At 42.5% G+C, this 23,165-nt stretch overlaps 1 protein-coding gene across 1 annotated transcript in view; it reads right to left on the minus strand.

Moving 5' to 3' along the window:
* Window positions 1–1,342: 1,342 nt before the first annotated feature.
* The window catches only part of rab11fip5a (RAB11 family interacting protein 5a (class I)), a 30,928-nt gene continuing 9,105 nt past the window's right edge, over window positions 1,343–23,165 (minus strand). The window contains exons 2-6 of the mRNA XM_031310158.2: window positions 14,345–14,856; window positions 10,037–10,625; window positions 5,540–8,095; window positions 3,738–3,894; window positions 1,343–2,547 (exon numbers count right to left, since the gene is read on the minus strand). Coding sequence (XP_031166018.1) covers window positions 2,290–2,547; window positions 3,738–3,894; window positions 5,540–8,095; window positions 10,037–10,625; window positions 14,345–14,856 — 4,072 coding nt within the window. The 3' untranslated portion in view covers window positions 1,343–2,289. The remainder of the gene's footprint in view (window positions 2,548–3,737; window positions 3,895–5,539; window positions 8,096–10,036; window positions 10,626–14,344; window positions 14,857–23,165) is intronic.

Raw genomic sequence — 23,165 nt, forward strand, 5'->3', positions numbered from 1 at the left:
ACATTCAGACGCTCCAATCCGTTCCCAGTGACGTGCCCGCGACAAGACTGAACTCTCACACCGCTCATCTGGTTTGTAGTTTCTAAATCTAGTCAGAGCACTGGATATTTATTAGGGAACATTTTGTAGAGTGTCAATCCAGAACAACATATAAACCATCTGGACAAAGTGATGCCCATCACAAGCAGAATGTCATTACTGTATAACAAACATATTGGTGCTTTTGCATGAATTTACCTCATTAACCAAATATTGTGTATACTTCAAAATAACTGACTATTTTACAAAGCATACCTAAAGATTATCAATATTTTTTTCCTTCCTTCTAAGCACCCATTGGTTTCAGTTCTATCAGGAAAAGCTCAATGTTTAAAAATACAATTATTAGATGAGAAAATCATTATCTCTCTCAGACGTGAGAATGGTATCCATCTTCTCATCCAACTCTTGGAAAGTTAAGCAAACAAGCGTACTTCCCAAAACGTTGAACAATTCCTTTAAGCATGGAAAACCACTTGCAGAAACTTGAACCTTGCTCGAGATCCCCTGCAGTGAACATTGTGCTGCAGTTCAGTGATGTGGTACCATTGTGTCATTCAGTAGTTGTGAGCCAGGCCTGTTTTACTGTTTTAAAAATCTATTAAAGGTCCCATAGCAAGAAAATTTCACTTTATGAGGTTTTTTAACATTAATATGAGTTCCCCTAGCCTGCCTATGGTCCCCCAGTGGCTAGAAATGGTGATAGGTGTAAACCGAGCCCTGGGTATCCTGCTCTGCCTTTGAGAAAATGAAAGCTCAGATGGGCTGATCTAGAATCTTCCCTTTATGACGTCATAAGGGGAAAGGTTACCTCCCCTTTCTCTGCTTTGCCCGCCCAGAGAATTTGGCCCGCCCATGAGAAAGAGAGAGACATCATGGCTTGCAAACGAGCGAAGCATGGCAGTTGGTCAAGGCCACACCCCCACCCTCCACCTTGCCCCCCCCCCCCCCTCTCTCCTCCTCAATAGCATTTAAAGCTACAGACACAGAAATGGCACATCCTAAGGAAAGCTCATTGTGGGACTGGCTCTAGTGGCTGTAATTCTGCACCAAGGCTGAATTTAGGGAAAGAGACTTCAGATACAGTATTAGGGAACCACTAAGGTCTATATAAAAGAGACTTCAGATACAGTATTAGGGGACCACTAAGGCCTATATAAAATAGACTTCAGATACAGTATTAGGGGACCACTAAGGTCTATATAAAATAGACTTCAGATACAGTATTAGGGGACCACTAAGGTCTATAAAAGAGACTTCAGATACAGTATTAGGGGACCACTAAGGTCTATATAAAAGAGACTTCAGATACAGTATTAGGGGACCACTAAGGCCTATATAAAAGCATCCAAAAAGCAGCATGTCATAGGACCTTTAATTGTTTCAACCAGTTTTCAAGCCAAAATGCCAAACATTTGATACTGTATTTCCATCTTCCCAGATTATCAGGATTTGCAGCTTTTCTTTGTCTTACAACAATAGTTGCAGACCTACAAAACAGTTTGTGACAGCAAGGTTTTCTGGTAACTGAATCTTGCATGTTGCACTATTTTGAAAAAGGTCTTGAGCAGGTTTCAGGTCTCTGCAAATTGAATTCAATGCTGCATCTGCACTGAAATGAAGTGAAACCAATGGCTGCCTGGAAGGTATAAAATCAATCTAAACCTGATGGTATACGCTACACAAATGCCCAGCATTGACTTAAAGTGTATGCAATTTGTGGTTAATGGTCTGAAACATGCAAAACCACCAGAGTGGCCCTTCACGTTGTTCGCTCTCCTTTCTCTACAGAACTGCAACACTTTTTGAGAACATTTTTTGGAGAAAAAAAAAACAACTTTGTGAGGAGTTAGTTGTATATACAGTGTCATGGACTGAAACTCTACCATTTCTCTCTTTTGTGATAAGGTGATAGGAGTGAGGTGAAAAGGAGGAATCAATGTTTCTACAATCAGGATCCCAAAATGGAAGCATCTGGGCTCTCCTCTGTGAGCTCGAAACCAACTGGCTGTGTGAACCTGAAAACAACCTGAGGACCCGCTACATTGAGAACCGCCCCAACCAAAGCCTTCTGCCAGGACGTGTGTGTGTTTCAGCACAGTTAAAGCATGCCGGCTGGAAAACATGGCCTCGACATCTCTCAGTGCCTAGATATTTGTATCAAAAAGGACAGCATAGCAGTGAAAAGACTAAAGAGCTGTTGTGGAGGACAGAGTGAACACAACTGCTAACCCTCCCCCTCCCCCTTAGTCACTTTAACTTGGAGCGCACTTGCAGGAGAGTGGGCTTCTGCTCCATGATGCGCACCAGCAGCGTGTCAATGTAGTCCTCCAGATCTTTGACCTGCGGCTTCAACTTCTTCAGCTCCACCTCCCGCTTGGCCAGCAGAGATTTCTGACGCTCAAACTCCGCCTTCTGCCTCTGCAGCTCGGCCTCCCGCTGCACCAGCAGGGCCACCAGCTCACTGTGGGTCAGGTGGTAGTACGAGCCCGCGCCCTCGGTCACAGACTGAAGACAGACCGGAAGAAGAATGAACGGGTGACAAAGATAAGAACAGACTGATGAGTTTTCATTGGACTATTTTTAAAATTGATTCTTTTCTCTGATTTTTTTTTTTACCAATGATTCACCTAATTATTTTCTGTTTATACAGTAACGCTAACAGCGACTACATCATATCAGTTTTTAGCAAAAAATCTTGTTCTTCTTTACAAATGAAATAAATGTCAGACTGACTGACATGTCATGTGATGTGCATTCTTCTTAGAAAACAATTCGTTTGTAGAAATGTCTCATGATATATTGTCTCTAGAAGTGTATTATTCAACTTTTCTTTTTTTTAAAGAAGGAAAAGAAAATTCCAATACTCAATACTATCGAATCGCAATAAATGAATATCGCAATACAAATCAAATCGGCGCCCATGTATCGTGAAAGAATCGAATACGGACAAGCCCTGTAGGATTCCCTGTTGATTAAAGGTGGAGCCCTTTGTCTGTTCAGCCATAGTGGCGATTGCTGCTCATGCTAATTTATTCCAAACAAATCAGAAATGTAATAACACGTATCTCTCGGTGTACTCATCCCAAGAAATAGGGTTTCAAACCGTAAATGCAAAAACATTCAAACATTCATGAACAAGACAGATCTATTTTTTTCCCCAATAATAATGATGATAATAATAACAACTTCATTAAACAAAAGTTAGACACTAGAAATTTAGTGTCTAACTACATCCTCACTGAAGGAGAAAATGGTGAAATCAAACTTGTAACCTGCCTAAAATCTATATAACTTTAAATTAAGAGTACACATTATGAAGATAGAATTTAAAAAAAAAGAAAAAGAAATATGTTTATAAAACTACGGCTTATTCTTCTTTATACCAGTACCTTTTTGTTTTCACTCCGATGACTTCCTAAATTTGCAATTCTAGCAACATTTGTTACACTTATTGCTGTTTAATGAAGTTATTATTATTATTATCATCAGCATTATTACTGTCAGGCTTGTTAAAGTCAACAAGCAGGAGTTGTGTAGGTAGAGAAAGGAGCCAGTTTGTTTGATTACCAGAAGTTTTAATTTCATTTTTACAGAAGTCCCATTGAAGCTCAAAACACAAACACATAATTACTGTTGTTTGCCTCCGTAGGGCAGTATTGCAGTATTATTATCACTGTTATTGGAACATACTGTACCTTCTTCCTGTCTGTGTCCTGCTCGCTGAGCTGGCTGCTCCTCCCTGGGTGGATGGTGGACTTGAGTTTCTCCAGGCCGGTGGCCAGCACTGACCGGCCCTCCGTCCGCTTCTCTTCAGCCAGTATGGCAGTGGTCAGGGGCTTCACTGGGTGGGGGCTGGAGGGGGTCACAACAAGCAGCACACACACACACACACACACACACACACACACACACACACACACACACACGGTCAGCTATCCCACTTCATAACACAACCCCTCTGTGGCTTTTTAGTTTTACACAGAAGACTTTCAGGTGACTGGCTGTCATACTGGAGGTCCACAGCTCTTTGATATTCATGGCTGAAAAAAAGCCAATTATCTTTCAGCAATGTGATAGAAATTATCATCAGAAATTCATTCAACTAAGAGGACTTCAATTTACATTTATTTTTTCTTCCTCTGATTCGATTTGAAAAGTACTGAAGGGGACATTGTGGAATGGTTTTTGCAGTGTGTGATTTTCAGAGTGTAATCTTTTAAGGGGTAACTTTCACAGTTTTAGCCTAAATAGCAGCTTGTGGCTGTGGGTGATACTCAAGGCTTGTACAATATACATTGATTGTATGTATAATATAATACTTTTAGTGTAGGTTACAATCACTGCTTATTAGCATTTAAAGGTTGTTGTTTTTTTAAATAAAAGTATCACCACAGCACTCCAGCTCGCTACCAAACTACAAGCATTTTGTGTCATAACTCAGGCTTAGATGTTGTTCTTTTAGAGCAGAGATTCCCAACCTTGAGTTCGGGAACATTCAGGGGACCCCAAGATAAACCTGAGGGGTCTCAAGATGATTGAAATGGATATGAAATACAGCAAAATGTATTTCTGTTACACAAACATTATGTTAACTCTTGCTTTTCTCAAATGTGTGCATTTTTCTTGTGAAATACTGGATTTTTTCACTTTATCAGGCCAAAATACCCTTCAAATTAAACAACTTGATAGGGAACAATTAACATAAGTTAGCCGAGGTAATATAGGTACAGCCATTATTGGAGCACAACAGATTGCCCTCTGGACCTCCAGGATGACACCAGACATGGATGATACACCATCAGACATTTGAAATCCCCAGAAACTCTTCATTTTAGTCATCATGCATCAAAGGAGGTTAGACATGTGCAAGAGTCCTCATTAAAGGAAATACTGGTGAAAATTGAAAGACTTAATTGCATGTGTTGGTGCAATCAAACATGAAGAATTGTGTTATTACCCCGAGGTGAAAAGGAAATGCTATCAGTGACACAACAACACCTTCATTGCCTCGTAGAAAGCCTGGTTTCTGGTTGAGATGTTGGCAAGTGAGTGTGGCTGTGTGAGAACACTAGCTGGCCCTGCGGGGAGAGGGGGTTGGTGTGTGTGTGTGTGTGTGTGTGTGTGTGTGTTGGGAGGGAAGGGGTGTGTGGTAGGAATCAGGGCAAAATAATAACTGCTAATTGGCCTGAGGCTATGTTTCCTCTCCCGTTACCACGGAGCCAGGACACACAGGACACCTGCAGAGGAGTCCTGTTAACACCGGTGTGTGTGTGTGTGTGTGTGTGTGTGTGTGTGTGTGTGTGTGCATCTCAAAGTGATGAGAAAGAGAAGGTCACACCACAAAAGGACAATCCCCTTGAGAGTTGGCGGCACGGAAGAAAAGCAGGCGGAAGCAGAGCGGCAGAAAGGGAAACTGAAGAGACGACAGAATAGAGATTTCTGGAAGTGGGAAAAAGTGCTTCCTCTCCACCTTTTCACTGAGCATGTGCAACCTCACCTGTTCTGCTGATTGGCTGCCTGCTGCTGCTGCTGTGTCTCCTGAAGCATTGGCTTTGGCGCCGCAGCTGGTGCCGTGCTGGGTGGTGACTTCGCCGTAGCGTTAGCAAGAGGAGGGAGGGAACAGAGCGCTACAGGGGAGCTACTACTTTGAGGAGTGAGAGAGGGAGCAAAGGTGGCCAGGGAGGGGAGGTCAGGGCCAAGCTGAGCTGAGGAGGACTCCTGTATCGCACCGGGATCACTCCCAAAGGAGGGCAGGAGGAGTTCGTCAAAGGTAGGTGTCAGTATGTCCTCGGACTGGGAGCGGTGTAGTGTAGCGTTTTGTGCCTGAGGGCATTTCGAGAACACATCACCTAAGACGACATGCTGGCTTACCACACCTGGTTCGATGAGCTTCCTTGGATTGCAGCTCATGTAAGAGTCCGTCGGTGCCGCAGGGAGTAAACCGAAGTTTTCCCCTATCGTGACACTTGGCTCAAGAGTCGTCGTCTTGTCCTCGGCTCCACAGAAGGATTCTTCAGATTGGTCGGTCTGGTTGATTTCTTCATTACATGGCTTGCAAGCGTTGGTGGAATCTTCCTGCCCCAAAGAAGCATCCGCAGTCGTCTGAATCTCACTCAGCTCACCACAGAGCGTTGAGTTCACAGAGTGCAGCGTCTCGTTTGGATCCGAGCCGCTGGAGCATTTGCTGGACGGGTGAGACACACAAGTTTGGTAATCCTGCGAGTCGGTGCTGACATAAAGGCTTTGGAGAAAGCTGCTGGTGCTCAGATCTGGCACTTGAGAGTGCAACACTGTGTCGTCAAAGTCTTGGCTGGGACTGTTCGCAATGCGACTGGTGTTGAGGAAATCACCAAAAAGCCTGGATGGTATAGGACCTAAACTAGTGCTCTCAACGGGAGAGTCCGACAAACTCTGCCTCACATCAGGGGAGGAGGTTATGATGTATAGTGATGGGTGTGTGGAGCAGAGTTTATCATCTGGAGTCGTAGGAGTCATCACATCCAAAGTGTTACTTACAGATCGTGAGGAATCATTTAACACTTTTGAAAAATCCTCTACAGATCCCCTGAATTCCCCTATGCCTTTCTCTCCATTTTCATTGTCAGGCTGTAAAGAGACGTCTGGTTTTGGCTGTAGTTCTGAGAGTTTTGGTAAGTCAGAGTATGTGACATTGGAAAGGTTTGGTGCCTGAGTAAGTGCATCCTCACCTGTCTCTCTTGCAGCGATCACAGGCTGCTGATGTGTGAGCACTGGGGTCTCCGGTGCCAAAGACCCCTCTGAACCCTGTAAATCTGCCTTTTCATCACCGTCCCTGTGCTGAATAACAGTGTGCTGGGCTACGTCGACTAAAGACAGGCCAGTGGACCTGTCAGTAATGTCATCTTCCGATTCTGAGGGCTTTATGTTTTTTTCAACAGATGAATCGAAGGATTTCTCAAAGCCGAGGATGTTGCTTTCAAAGTTCTGTGCTTCGGCTTCTTCGGAGGACGATGCGGAGAATTTGTCCGAATAAGAAGAGAGACAAGAGAGGAAATCCTCTTCTGCTGAGCTGCCGAGACCTGAAGAACCAGGATCTGGGGAGCTGCTGTTGAGCTTTACTGATAAGGAGTGACAGGGGGCTTGATGCATATTAGTATCGGTTAAATCATTTGTGTTAGTAGCACTGTTAGCGTGATTAGTTTTGGTGCATGCATCCAGTTTTGGTGAGTTAGTGAAAGCATTTAAAGCTATGTTGTCACTCTCAAAGCTTGTGTGCTCTGGGATTGTCTCAAGGAATTGTGCAAATGTGTCAAGATGATAGGTGTTAGTGTTGGTCGCCTGGCGGATGGCTTTATGTGCTTCGAATACAAATTCTGTGCAAGGTTGATGATGTAGTGCGTCGTTTACATTTGTGTTTTGATCTGTTAAGGGTATTGATGCTCCTTTATCATTGCAGTGTTCCAGTGGATGGTCACTGGGTGTGTTTTGCTGTGTTTTGCAGTTTGTGGTCAGATCCTCAGGAGACTGCAGCCTGCCAGCTGCAAACGCTTCAAAAGATTCGTCCCACTCTGAATCTGGGTCCAGCTCCCCGGCAGACACAATAGGGTTTAACAACTTCATGCTTAAAGGTTTCTCCTCTTCAATGGGAACTGGAGGTAGAGGTCGTTTCTCATCTTTGGCCATCGCTTTGCTCTTTGCATCTGTACCAATGACGGAGTCCTCTGTGGTTGGGTTGTCCTGAGCCAGGTTGGGGTTAGGGTTACTCGCCTGCGGAAAGAGTTGAACTATGGGGGGCCGGGAACTGGAGAGAAAGGGCAGAGGAGGCAGCGAAGGTTTTAGGGGCTGAGCGGTTAGCATGTCGTCATAGAAAGGGTTGTGCTGGAGGAGAGAGAAGAAAGGGTTGCAGGGTGACATGGCAGGTGGTGTAGTCTGTGAGTGGCAGAAGGGGTTAGTGTGATGCAGTGGAGAAACCACAGAGGCAGGATCTACAGGGGGACCCGGGGGGTGGTGACTGGGTGGGAGGGGTGGTGGGTGGGGGTCAGTGCTGGGCTCTAGTTTAGGTGACACCACCAGGCTGTGAAAGGAAGGGCACACAGTCCTCATGATTAGTGTGGATTGTTCACGCAGCTCAACTACAGGCCTGCAGTAGCCTTTCTGTCTCAAGTCACATCTTAAATCATACATTTTTTACAGACTGGCTTTTACCTTTTATCTCCTATTATGTCATGGTGATTTGGTCTATAGCAAACATGATAGAAAAGAGTTGCCAGTTCAGAGTTTACACGTCCAGCAGACACAGAGCAACATTAGCGTTCATTTACAGTTTCTTCGACCTGATGAGTACGTCCGATATTGGCTCTGTTTTGGTCTCCACAAACTCCAGAGGAAAAATATCTGGCTCTTTAGCTGCTAAATGCTCCACTATATTGACCAGCTAGTCTTTAACTGTGTCTGTCTGCTGCTGCTAGAGACATCTCTGAACCAAAACAATGAGCTTAAAGACGCTAAAGAACTCCACAGAGTCTAAGGGGAACAGCAGAGTCAATAACACACTGTGGGTTCATTACTATTACCGACCCCTTTCACATTACAAGTAGTCATTTAATCCGTTGTACCCATTGCTAATATTAAATATTGATTAGTGCAGCTTTAAAGCCCCTTTGAATAGAATTTCATTTTGGCTAAACTAAATCTTACGGTCAGAATAATTGGAACAATTCTACAAATAGGGGTTTAAGAGTAACTGCTATGCAAAAATGCAACAAAAAAACATTGCATCTTAAACTAAAAACAAAACCTGACACCAACCCACATCCAAAACATCCATCTCTGTGCCTCTTGTGTGTTTTCGTTGGCCCGTGATGTAATATTTTGCAAGAAAAGTTGATGCAGCTGGGTGTAATGATTACTTTGTACTACTGGGGCCAACTTGGCACTTTCCCCCCCAAGGATGTGAAAGCATGTGGGTGTGTAGGCTGTGAAAATGCATAGTTACAGCACTGGCAGAAAGGTATTGAGTGTACTATGGTCCAGAATAGCTGACCTCGCCTCAATCAGCAGGCGCTTTGCAGTCCAATGTTTTGTTTACGCTCCGTGTACAGAAACATTACGATACTGTTGTTGTTGTTTTTCTCTTGGTCGAGTAAATCGATACAAGTAAAAATGAAAAGTAGCTGTTTAAGGGTTCTTATAGACCTGAAATAAGGATTAATTTTATATAAGACTTCAATACAAACTGCAGGAGCAATGCACTCAACACACATGTTGAGCAGCACAAGAGAGAGTAGAGTACAGCAGGTGACACCCTCCAGATAAATTACCCACTAAACAACATGCTTGTGTTAGAAGTGGAAATAAAATGAGATGGGGTTTTCTTTCCTCCCCTTTCCCTGCCCACACACACATTACAAATGCATTGACAACACACACACACACACACACACACACACACACACACAAACCTGTAAGAGAACAAATACCACATCATCATATTTTCAAGGAAATCGACATCATCACTGAACCGTGCAGAGCTTAGCTTGATGGAGCTAATTTCACCAGAGCAGCTTCTCTCCTCTATCTGCATTGCAGATACCTGCTGTAACCAGAGACTGAGACCCAGAGCTAGAGAGGGATGTGTACACAGCTGGAGGCAACTTCATGGGATTTTTTGAGGCTCTACGTATGTTGGCAAAGTTGTACTGGTTAGCATTATATCAGAACGTTATCTGTCATTTTATGTGGCTTATCAAATGCAGACTTCTGTTTTTAATTGTGAGCATGAAAGTGTTGGAACATAAACCAAAGAATAATTATTTTTATGGAGGAGGTACAAACTCTCCTGAGCAGTTCTTCACCCTCTTGATTCAATCCATATTCATATTGAAATGATAATCTATCATCTGTTGGATGTTGTAACACATTAACCTGTGTGTGTGTGTGTGTGTGTGTGTGTGTGTGTGTGTGTGTGTGTGTGTGTGTGTGTGTGTGAGAACTGTGACCACAGTGTGTATCTCACCTGGGTTTGCTGTGCGAGTCCTTTGATCCAAACCATCCCTTGTGTTTCTCCTCAGTGGCAGCTGGGGCCTGTTCAGACTCATCCTTGGACTGACTCTGCCCTTTCCCCGCAGACTCACTCCTCCCGTGGGAGAGCAAGTTCCTCCTCTGCTTTTTCCCCTGGCTTTCCGACTCTGCCATGGAAGAGGAGGAGGAAGCGGATGTAGGCTGAGCGGCCTGTCCCGACTGCTCGTCCTCATCCCCCAGCATGGGGCCGCTTTGCTCCAGGGCCGCCGCTATGGCCGCCTTCTCCTCCTCGCCGGGCTTGTCGAAAGACCAGCGGCGCCCATCTCCGACGGAGCCCTTGGGGAGGTCGGTGGAAGGTCTGAGGTTCTGCAGAGACGTGGAGAGAGGCAAAGACTTCTGCAACAGGCCCAGGCCTAGAGAATCTGCAGGTTTTCCTGAGCCGGGGTCCAGGGGCTGGATGCTGTAAGCATGGCTTCCGTTGACGCACACAGTGGGCTGAGGCACTGCGATGCTGATCTCGCCGTCATCATCCCCAAACTCACATGTGAGAGAGGACGCCTTGGGCGACGTGTTTTCGGTGTGCTCTGCAAAAACGAGGCAAATATAAAGAGGTGGAGACACAAGAAGGGAGCGTGTGAAAAATATGGATGAAGATAATCAATTACCTTACTAACTTACATTTGTAGGCAGCTTAATTGGGTGATAAAACTTTGTAATGGCTTAGACTGATAATATATTTCACAGCAGGACGGATTAGTATCACTAGCACACATACAGTAGGTGTAAGAATGAACATTTTTAGAATAATGAGAGCTATTGCTCTGTGTTCACAGTGCAACATCTCTCTGATCAGGTGATTTAACCATGCAGATGGCACTCAGGGGAGCACATGCCTCCAGAAAGTCTACACAAAATCTAGCAGCTCCACATGTGGGACTTTCACTTGAAGTTGATTCATTCTTTGTAGGCACATTATCAAATTATTTCATAACAGCAGGAGCACACATTTCAGTATGTTAGCTGGTTATAGCATCACTGGGGTGTTAGAGGTGAATGATATGGAAAATCACAGCATTTTCTCTCTATAAATATGTCTGTAGCATTTATTATTTGAATTATTTCTTGTTTTATTTTTCTAAATGATGTTAGCTTCTTAGGTACGTTCGTAGGTACGTGGAGATACCGACCCTGCGCCGTACCCTACGCCGGACCCTACGCCGGACCCTACGCCGTACCCTACGCCGTACCCTACGCCGTACCCTAACTTGTCCTGCTACAGCTTTTCGATCGGGGTCAGAAAACACAGAGGAGACACTTTGTTTCTCCGACTACGCCTCTAGAGTTGGTACTCGCTCTGAAGCTAATCACCGTCACTCGCTGTAGCCTACGTAAGTGGCCTGAAGTTATACTTGTGCGCTGGTGTGTGTGTGGATCTCTTTAAGAGAATATCAGGGCCGTCATGTGTGTGTGCGTGGGGAGTGTGTGGTAGAGCGAGTGAGAGAGTGAGAGAGTGACGGTGATTAGCTTCGGAGCGAGGACTCTAGAAAGGCATAGTGAGAGAAATAAAGTGTCTCCCCTGTGCTTTCTAACCACGGTTGGAGCTCTGTAACAGGAAAAGTTAACCCTCTCCTTGATTTCATGTTGTTTATGGAGAAGGAGAACCAGGAAATGAGTAGGGGGAAACGCAACGCTACCAAGCCACGGCCGAGTGACTTGTGTCAATGTAGTTACATTTTTGGAGGTGCGCGTCAGGCTACGGCGTCGGGTCTGGCGTATGGTCGGTATCTCCACATATCTACGTATGTAGCCACGGCATTGATTTAACGCAGAAGCATAAATCGGCCTTAAGCCTGTGGCTTCTTGACGTCTCCTGACACATTTCTTATTTTATTATTATCTGGGTTTTATGCAGTCTTGTGTGTGCAAATAAAACAAATAAGTATTCAAAATCACATGGTAAAAGTTGAACTTATGTCACACTTATAAATTAAAAATGTATAATATGTGTGTTTTGAAGTGTCTAAGATCTCTAAAATCTTACTATGTTTTGTTTTTTTTGATTTAAAAACTGTGAACCACAATATCTCCGTATGACAACCTCACGGTGTTGACGGTGTTTTAACACCCCCCCCCCAGTTTCCAATCTTTATGCTAAGCTAAGCTAACTGGCTGCCTGCTGTAGCTTCACATTTAGTGGACGGATGGGAAAATATTATCGACCTTCCCATCTAACTCTCAGCAACAAAGCGAATAAGCGTAAAGACCTACATTTCAAACTGTTCCCTGAAGTCTGAAAGTTTCCCCTTTGTTTTGCGAAAATTGCTGTGCAAATACGTTTCTAACTCTTTGAGATAATCTGCTAACAGACAGAAAGAAGTGAAAACCTCACCTTCATAAAGATAAGATAACCAAAGAAAAAAGTATGGAGTAATTGTGGCATCTTTTGCAATCACCACTCCTGCAGCACACACAGTCATCCACCCATCTCTTTTCTCAACAGCAGACTTAAAACAAGCAACTTCAGAAACAAGAACAAAACCAAAATGTCAAAATGACTTATGCAGTTCTCACACACTGAGTGAACTGGCGTTTAATAATTTTGAGGAAATGGTTTATTACGAAATATTTGACATAAATATTAGATCAAACTAAGCTGAAACTTAACTACCCTGCAAGTTCTGCAATACAAATTGACAGTGGTAGTTAGGGCTGCAACTAATGATTATTTTAATTGTCGATTAATCTGTCAATTTTTATTAGTTAGTTAGTTAGTTATTATTTGGTCTAATATATCAGAAAATAATAATAAAAAGGCAGATCAGTGTTTCCCAAAGAAAAGATCTAATCAAAAAGTTAGCGATTCATTTAATAGTTGACAACCGAAAAATCCATTTATCTTTGCAGCTCTAGTGGTAGTAGTGGTTTAAGGTTCAAACGATTTATCGATCGGAAAAATAATCCGCAATTATTTGGATAATGAATAAATGGTTTTAATAATTCTTCAAGCAAAAAGAGTGAAATAAAGCCAAACATCTTGCAGTTCCAGGCTCTCAAATGCTTTTCTTCATCATGCATCATCATAACCTGAATATCTTTGGGATTTAGACAAGTGGTCAAAGACCTTTGTGTCCCCTGGAACTCCAGCAATTTGAGATGGGCTTTGTTATTACTATTATTTATTATTATTATTTATAACGATTACTTGATTAATAAAAAATAAAAAAAGGTTGCTTTTGTTGTTAAAGATTTAGGGTTGTCCCACGAGATGGAAATCTGAACCTGCAAGCATTTAAAATGATGCATGTATTGTTTATATATGTTGTAGTATGGATGACTGTGAATTTGTAGTGAGAATAAATCTCAAATATTCTTCAGTAAGTGGTGACGTGGTCTCATTCTATGGCTCCATTTTATTGATATTAGAGGTGTTGAAATGAATCAAATAATCGATGCATCGAATCGTGGACATGGACGATGCTGCATCAATAATCGGCCAGGCCATAATCGATTATTTCTGTTTACAATTTAATGTAGGCCTAACAACCTTTCTGTTTACATATTCTGTTATGTTTTGCACATTCAGGAAGTGCCATGTGCTCAGCAATGCAGAATGTTTTGTTTTTGAAGCTTGAAAAGCTAAGAATTAAATATCCTATATGGCTTTAACAGAAAAATGTATTTGACGCATCGTGATATCGAATCGAAGACATGATAATCGTATATAATGTGATTTTATAATTGTTTGTTTGAACTGCTGTCACTTTCTGTGTGGACCTCAGGAGGACTAGCGCCCACTTTTGTGGCAGCTAGTGGGGATCCAGTCTCGCTTTGCCAGACCTTCCTCCACAGCGCTGTGGAGGAGGGTCTGGCTAAGCCATAGAGCATTCTGGGATGGGACAAAAACGTGCTCTGGTTTATTGGCATTTCTTTACACCAATCACAATCATCTTGGGCGGTGCTTAGCGCCAGATGGAAGAAGGAGGAAGGAACTTGTTTTGGTGGAACATGTGTACGTTCAAAAGTAGTTTTAGTCGTGCAACAGGAAACTCAGATTGGACAGATAGTCTAGCTAGCTGTCTGGATTTACCCTGCAGAGATCTGAGGAGCAGTTAACCATAGTCCTCAGAAATCCACCGGAGTTTAGAACGCCAACACAAAGAAAGCGGAAGGTAACGGACATCCGGCCTAAATGAGGGACATCCGGTGGAATTTCCGGCGGCACCTGAATAATCCCGGAAATGAAACGTCGTGGATATAGACTAGTGGGGATCCAAATAAAGAATCAAGAATAAAGACTTCTCACCTGGGCTGTTATCGGCCGTCAGGTTGCTGCTGTTGCTGGGCGAGTTGGAGAGGTCAGAGACCACCACGCTGATGCCAGCCGTGGGGCTGAGGCTCCCGCCCCGGGACGATGACTCGCTGCTCTCCGAGCCCAGCGACGTGCAGGAACGAGTGTCCGATGACTTCCTCAGCTTCCCTCTCAGAAAGTAGGTCCGCATCTTGCTCCGCCGGGCCTCGCCCCCCTCATCGTCCTCGTAGTCCTCTTCCCCGCCTCCATCACTCGGGAGCCGCTGCCGTATCCGGTAAAGGGAGCCGTAACCACTCGGTAGGACAGCCGAGGCCGAGTCCTCCTCGCTGGATCTCCTCTTCCCCTTTATGCGCTCTTTCAGCTTGCCGAAGGTGGAGACGCCCTTGTCCTTCATCACCAGCTCGTACATGCTGGCTGTCAGGTTGTTTCGGGTGAACTGGACGCTGACTTGGATGTCTCCTCGTTCCTTCTCCTTCTTCCCCGTCTTAGAGTTGAGCTTGTACCACCTGCAACAGAGAACAACCCCTTAGAGCTGGGCGATATGGAGAAAATAAAATATCACAATATCTTTGACCAAATACATCGATATCGATATTGCATCAATATTTTAGAGTTGACTATTGGCCCTTCACTAAATATTTACACAATGACATTTTGTCATCATTAATGTGGATATAATGACTAAGTGGTTAAAGGCAAATCATAAAACAGTTAAAACAGTCACTTTACTGTAATGTAACCTTTTAAACCAGGAAAAGACAACACTATCCTACGATATCCAAAATGTAAGACGATATCTAGCCTCATATATATATATCTCGATATATTGCCCAGCCCTACAACCCATTCACATGAGATTAGTAGAAAACACTCACTTAGCTGGGGACACAGTGAGCCATGGTCGACAGAATATCTATTCATTGTTGAAGTCATTTATCAAGAAAAATGCAGAGAAGATGTCGGTTCCAGCTTCTCAAATATGATAGATTTGCTGCTTTTCTCGGTTTAATATCATAATAAATGTAATGTCTCTAAGCTATGAACTGTTGGTCAGATCATACTATTTTAAGCTACCACCGTGGGCTCTGTGATGGACATTTGTCATACTTTTCTGACATTTTAATTTCTAAGTGATTAATGAATCAATCAAAAACAGTGACAAATAGATCGCTACTGAAAACTGTTAAACCGGTATCATTCTTTGGATATTTGGTTTCTATACAAGTGCTTGCCCTGGATAGAGTTGCAGAGTGGGAGGAGATATTTTGGGTTCCCTATGTGCTCTACATTAGCATGAAACTCTCGCGCCTGACTCATTGTACAAAAGATTAACAACTGTGTTAGAAAATATCTGCTTCTTTAATATAAAGTCGAAGGTACAAGCCTGTGTACATACAAACTTAAGAGTTTCAGTGAGCGAAATCACGAGCTTTAAATTCTGTTATATGTGGCGCTAACAGCGGGAGAGAAACTAAACACACAATCTTAAATCAATTCAGTTTTTAATTCTGGGTCAATTTTGGATGAATGCAGCCATGTTTTGTTCCCAAATGCACAGACAAAGCATTTTGAATTCACCACCGCTCTGATGCGCTCCTCTCTGAGTGGCTTCTTCTCCATGGCAACAGCAGCTGAGGCTCATTGGGTATTGTAGTTTTGATTTGATACTTTGCCTGCCATGCCAAATGACAGACAAAATATCATTTCTCAACAACAAAAGTATAGAATAGAAGAATTGAAAAGAAGTTGACCATTTAATAAACCTCCAGGATCGTTAAACTATCCGGGAGAGCCCTGGGTTTCTATAAGCAACATTGAGATATGATCAAAAGATAATTTAAAAATGGTTGTACAGCATCACAACTCCATAATGACAAAATGGACTAACACATTCAATTCTTCACTGTAATAATGGTTCAATATCTTTTTTAAGTGTGAAATAGGATTCACAGTGTGATCAACTTATTAAATTAGAAATGTAATTTTTTTTAACAATATAAGAACTAATTGTAAGATGTACTGACAAAACACTTCAATGAGTTATTATTTAGTTAGCATTGAATGTGTTCATGAAATAATGTGAATGACTGCATTGTTAAGATGAATAGGGCTAATCTGTGTGTCTGTGTCCTACTAACACCACAAGGCTGTGGGTGGCCAGACATCCCACAATCCCTTGGGGGAGGCCTCTTGTTTTTGTCATCAGACCGAGAGAGCAAGAACAATGCAGCAAAACAATGCTCATTTCTGATTTACCAATGAGCGTCCTACATAGATATAGATACATACTGTAGATATAACATGACTGAAAAACAGATTGCCCAAACTGTAAACGCCTTTACTGGACAGGCACAGAGGAGCAGTTCTTAGAAAAGCTGTGTACCGGTGGGTGGAACAGCGCCAACAACTTCACCACACCGTGACTCATGGGAAAGTCTCATCTGGTCTGTTGTGACCGGTTTAAAAACATAATATGACTGAGAAAAAATCCCCCCAGTTAACATGTGTTTCTGACACTTGGTGCTGCCAAAGGGAAGTTATCAGCGCAGGGTGGAAGGCTGAAAACTGGGCCTGAAACCAAAACCTGCTTTTTTTTTTTTTTTACTTCCTGTGCTTCTGGGCGATTTTCACCTCACACCTCGACCACAGTGTCTTTCTCTATTGTTCATAAACGGCCTCTATGAGGCTGAGTGACTGATACCTGTCCAAATTTCACAATATTTTTCTGATAGAGAAGAATTCTACATAGTTCCACGTGTAGGTTAATGTGTATATCTGGGCTCCAAATTCAAGGATTAGTTGACTCCATATGAAGTGGCTTTACAGAAACATTATTGTATTAGTGAAAACCAATCTAATATACCTACAGACAAAACGACCAGACTTAAAAGGCAAACGCAAAAGACCAGCTACAATGTTACATGCTGTAACGCAAATGCAGACATCTTTACCGAACACAAATAGTTGTTGAAAATACAGATTAAATGAAAACATGTAACTGTGTCTTTAAAAGGTGCACTAGGAGTTCCTGCATGGTTTCAGCGCAATTTCATTTTTGTCTCAAATCGTAGGCATATCTCCTTGATCCGCTAGCTGCCTGCCGCCTGTATACACTGTGAAAAAGCCCGGTCTCGGGAGACAACACAGGGGTCGTAAACTATGTTGTCTCCCGAGACCGGGCTTTTTCACAGTGTATTCAGGGGATGAAATGTGATTAAATGTAGGTAATGTTGTAATCACTTTAAGTGGTGGTGAAATTCTGAAAAAAAAAAAGAGTGAATTCTGTTTTATTGCATAAATATAAAACAGGATGTCAGAGGAGTTAGAGCAGGTAAAGTAACCTACATTGTGCTTCATGAACAACTAAAAGGCTCCGGTCTGTTGAGTCAACAAGAAAACCTAAACGTCATGGTATGAAAGGTATGCAATGTGCAACTGAAGAAAAGTCAGAAGAACAGAGGATGAAACCTCAAAGACGAGACATGAAAGAAAACAAGTGAAAGCCAACCCACTGGTGTACCTCACACATTACCTGCACAGCTATCTTAGAAACCTGAGAGCTTTTTATTTCCGCCCAAACACAAGATTACTCCTTTTTTCTGTAAACCTTCAGTATGACTACGCAAAAACTCGGCGAGGCAGAAAATCCACCCAAACGCTGCTAAATATGGCAGCGTATGTAGAAGGTATGTTCACTGAACTCAGCGGTCAGTTAGACTGGTGAGACTGACGCTGTGAATCAATACGACTTCATTAGGGATGCCATTATTTTTTGACCAATTTCATAGGAGTTTTCCATTTATCCTGCACAGTTTTATCATCACAGCGTTAGGACAATCATGGGAAATTGATTATTTTGTTTGGTCAATAATATTATGTATGATATGGCAAAGGTATTATAATTTAAAAACTGATGTTGAAAGTATGAGCTGTACATGAGACCAAACGATTATGTATCAAAGTAAAACTCGCTTTGTTAACTTTACAGCTTGCTCAGAATCATTATTTTTAACGATACCGTGACAGGATAATTTCAGTAAAATATGATTTCAATGAAACCAAATCGTAATACTGACCAAGCACAACATTAGCTAACATTAGCATGTAAACATACGTACAGTTAGCATCAAACTTTTAGCTAACATTAGCATGTAAACATACGTACAGTTAGCATCAAACTTTTAGCTAAACATTGCATGCTAATGTAACATGCTAAAGTGAGCCATCCATTTAATAGAACGCCAACAACCTTTACAGTGGTCTAAACCCAGTGCCCTAATGTCCAGGTCCTGTTCAGTTCTAACATGTAGCTGTTTGATTTCATAGGAAAAGAAACAGGGGAGTTTCCTTCTCTAAACATTGGTGTAATTGTAGGCTGCAGGAAACGAACAAAACACAAGTACTATAATTCACAGCACAGGCTGTTATGTAATCACCATCATCCTGCCACCGACCTCAAGTTCAGCCCTGGAAACACAATAACACCCCAGATGAATGCCAGTGAAAACAATTAGCACACAAACTCCTTCCAGTGCAAAACACTCTGAGAACCACAAATAATAGATAGGTGGAGCCCGGAGCACAGAGGAGAGAGGAATGCTGATGCTTTCAGCTTGGAGCTCGACAGGAACACCAAACATTGCATTTCGCATAAATAGACAACAATAATTAAAAGTTGTTTTGACTAATCCAGATATCTCTCACAGACTTTAAAAGACGTAGGAACGAGTGACACTCGTGAAGCAGGTACATATATAAGATGGGATATTTGTATTTGCATAAAAATTATTTTAACAGGGGCTGAATTATTCTAATTCAGACATTTACTTTGCCACATTTCACTAAATCAAATCCTGTTATCGGGTTATCAAGATACATGTGAACAAAGTCAATTCCTGAGCTTGTCATTTCTTTTTTTTATGTTTGGAGGCATACATAAAGATTGTTGAGCTGGCTTGTGCTCAAGTTTCTAAAATTAAAAATAGAAAAAAAAGTAAACCAGTGTTTCTACCTCACATGCCTGTTAGGTGTGGACTCGAGTTTCACATCGATGCTCCAACAATAGTATCAGTCCACCTCCAGATTCGGCAGCCAACTCCCTATAGCCGAGGCGGGGCTCAAATTCCAAACACAGGACCTGCTGGGAGTTACGTAAGGGCTTTCTTTTGCAGATCTACACTTACTACTATCGTGATCATACCATCGACCATGCAGAGATTGTAATCTAGGGGACTATTTGTCCTAAATTGACTAAACTAGCCACTACGTTTTGTTTTTTGAGAAGATCATGGAGTAAAAACATGCACATTTGTGTTATTCGATTTTGTTATTTAGTTGTATTACACCTAAAAAGCGTCTGCTGACTAAAAACATTTCAAAAGCTATTTTTCTAACACTCAAACCGTCTTTTGTTTTTCGAAGTCAATGCAAAAAAGTTACAGGCCTATTTAGGTACATGCACCTGTGCTTGTGGGTCATGAGTAAGCCTGACACCAACAAATGTAAACGCAAGTAACACGAGGCCTAAATACAGAAACTGCACACAGACAAAAACAGCAGCCTACATTTTGAAGCCCACGTTCTCAGGCAGAGAACAGTCTGTTACCGAAGAGGACCCATTTTCCCAAAAGCACCATCCCACACAGACGCCTGTATAGTTCAACAAGGCCACTGTGCTGATGCTGGAAAGCATTTGTGGTAATAAATGTCCAAAAGTGTAGGAACATCCAAGTGCCAATGCAATTCTCATAACCAAACTATCTGCTCTGTTTTGTGGAATTTGTGGGAGTCTACACAGATTTTTTTATAAAAATATTCCCATTCCAGAGCTGCAGAGCATGACTGCATATCTGCTTCCCCATCTTGCAAAAACAGGAAATCAAAACACTCCACCCCATCCCTGCATGACACCATCTCCTCATCTAACCCCCACCTCTCTCATCCACAGAGGAGTAGATAGGAAAATTCTCTCTAAGCTGCCGTCTTATTCTATGCTTCGGCTTACAAAGTCTTCTGTGGAACAAGTCGATCCCTAGAAACCTGCTTCAAGGCAGGACAGGGCTGAAATTACAAGACAAGTGGGCTATCAACCTATTTTATCCAGCATGTCCTCAGTCTCTGCGAGCCTGGGTGGTATCAGAGCCACACACAGAAGGGACTCTAAAATAAATAAAAACTGGTGCCAAGGGCGCAGGATCTGTGTCAACTTTGCGATTTAGCAGTGCACATTACTCACCAAACATACTGGTATTTAAGGTTATACAGTATATCGCTCGGAGATACTTATTTTCTTCTCCCAGAGGAGTCAGAGGGGTTCTTTGTGCGGCTCAAGGGCCTCTGCAAGGGCCGAGAGGGATTGATGCACTACAGTACAACTTAAGACAACACAAGCAAATGAAAAAGAGAGCTTCACCACTCCGACACATACGTCACATTTACAAACAAAACTAACACAGCCATGCCAGCAGCTCTGTGAGGTAGTAGTTAGGCAGAGCGCTGCTCTGAGCTAAATGACAACATCACAGTACAGCGGAGGTTGATGGGAATGTCACTGGTTTTGCAGGTATCCGATGATGGTACTAGAGGCAGAGTCAGGGGGATCACCAAAATCAATAGGATTCCTCCTCTGGATATGTGCTCCGGATGCAGCGACAGTGCCCTTGCAAATAGATAGCGGAGCTAGCGAAAGGGGAGTGAGAAAGTGCTTGATGTCAGGCTTTATCCCAGCCATGTATTTCCAGTGAGACTACATCTACATCACAGCTAACTAAGCGCACGGCGTGAAGCGCATGGCGCAGGTACGTGTCCAAATCCACTTTTGCTAGTTTGACAGCAGAAAAAAGGGTCCGTGCACCGGGCGCATGGTTCAAAAGGGTTGTACTTAGTGTCTTCATTAATTCATAGGTGTGTTTTGGGCGTAACATGCAATAAACCAATCAGAGTGTCATCTCCCATTCCCTTTAAAAGCCAGGCGTGTTTGGACCTTGGCGCATTGCTATTCTGATGGCGGATTTGCACTGTAATATTTTTATTTGTAATCTTTTGCATGTTTGTGTGCTGCTGCGCTTCCCTGTGTGTGTAACAAACATAGTGTGCACGTGCTGTGCATAAGCCTAGGCGCATTTTACTAATTTGCGGTTAAAATAACAATGAAATGCTGCGCTATTGACTTTAGACCAGGTTTTTGTTGGTCAATGGCACGATCATTTCCTGCTGCCTCAAGATAGCAATACGCTAAGAATGCACCTGAACACACCTCCCTGTAAGACCAGCACGCCCATGGGCGCACAGATGGGAGCAGGTGCATTTGCTATTTAAACGATGAGGGCGCTGGACGGGAAATTGACAACTACGCAGTTGTCAATTTCTTAACCCTCATGTTGTTCTGATAGAATTTTGGAAACGGGTCAAATTTGACCCGTTTCCAAAATTCTATATCATAAGTATGGGTTTCTTTTTAACCAAAATACCCAAAAAGTACGTTCAATTGCAAATACTTGACCAATACTTTCATTGCATTTTGGGTTTTCAATTTTATAGCACTTGAAAGAATTTAAATGGTTTTCAAAACATTCTCCTGACTAAACTTTGACATACTGTGATTATCCATCAACATAGGTTTAGTCAAAATAATTGATAATTTCAAAATTAGGTATAATTTCCTATAAATGGGATTTACTAACCATGAATTCCAAAAACAAGTGTAAAACTATTGGTAATAAGTTGGTGTTAGTGAAAAACAGCGTCAAAAACGTCAAAAGAAAGGGACAAAAACGTCAAAAGTTAACTTTCAATTTTGACCCCGGAGGACAACAAGTGCATGGTCGACCGGAAGACAACACATGGGTTAAACTAGCAAAGACACTTGCGTCGGGCTTTGCGCTGCGCTGTGCCGGGTGCAAGATAGGGCCCTAATAAAACAGCAGCAACCGTGACTCACAAACATTAGATCTTTGATAAACATAAATGTTCTCTTACAGTGTGAAAAAATAGCCAATTCATTCAGATAAACAGCCATACCGACAGCTGTCGTGCTGAGTCAGCAAATACACTCAGGTCCCACTAGAGTCAACAGTCCTGAGCGCACTGCAAAAACTACAACCCACGATCAGCTGAAGACACTCAATGACGCCCAAAGAATGGCAGATTCTGGGCTTGGTGTGTCAAGCCACTTATGGAGGATGCAAGGTAGGTGAGTGGTGATACTTCATTTGGAAACTTCCTCATTACATCTGTATCAATGATATAACTCAACAAACCCTCCAGGAGCATTGTGGGTAATGCACATAATGTGGCCTGGATTCCTGCCTTCATCAGCAGAAGTAGCAGACGGACAGCGAGACCCAGACCACATTCCACATCTGGATGCGATGAGCTCTAGCCTCACCGACTTCCCTCCCAATACTTTCACACAACCGAGCATTGTTTCTCCTAAAACCACACCTCCTCAGGCTCACAGAGACAGAAAACCAAGAAAATGGTTATTTTTTTTGTCTCATAAACACCAATTAACCAGGTTTGTGTGTAGCTTTAAGAAACAAAAGTACAGTAGATAAACGTAGTTGATTACAGCTGATACGTTTCACTGTATAAGATGACAAACTTTATTCTTGCTTTTGATGACTATGCTCTTTTAGTTAGTCTCCATCGGGTTTGATGACTTTGACACCAGCTGGTTTTCTTGAGATTGTAAAATAATGATGTTATAAAGATAATGAACAGATGTAAGAGACATTTGTGGTCTTAACATAATGTGATCACGGGATAACTATTTTGTTAACTCAACAGAGAAAAAAATCTCATGATCACAGAAAAC

The sequence above is a fragment of the Sander lucioperca genome, chromosome 18 (assembly GCF_008315115.2).
Source record: "Sander lucioperca isolate FBNREF2018 chromosome 18, SLUC_FBN_1.2, whole genome shotgun sequence".
Classification (NCBI taxonomy): domain Eukaryota; kingdom Metazoa; phylum Chordata; class Actinopteri; order Perciformes; family Percidae; genus Sander; species Sander lucioperca.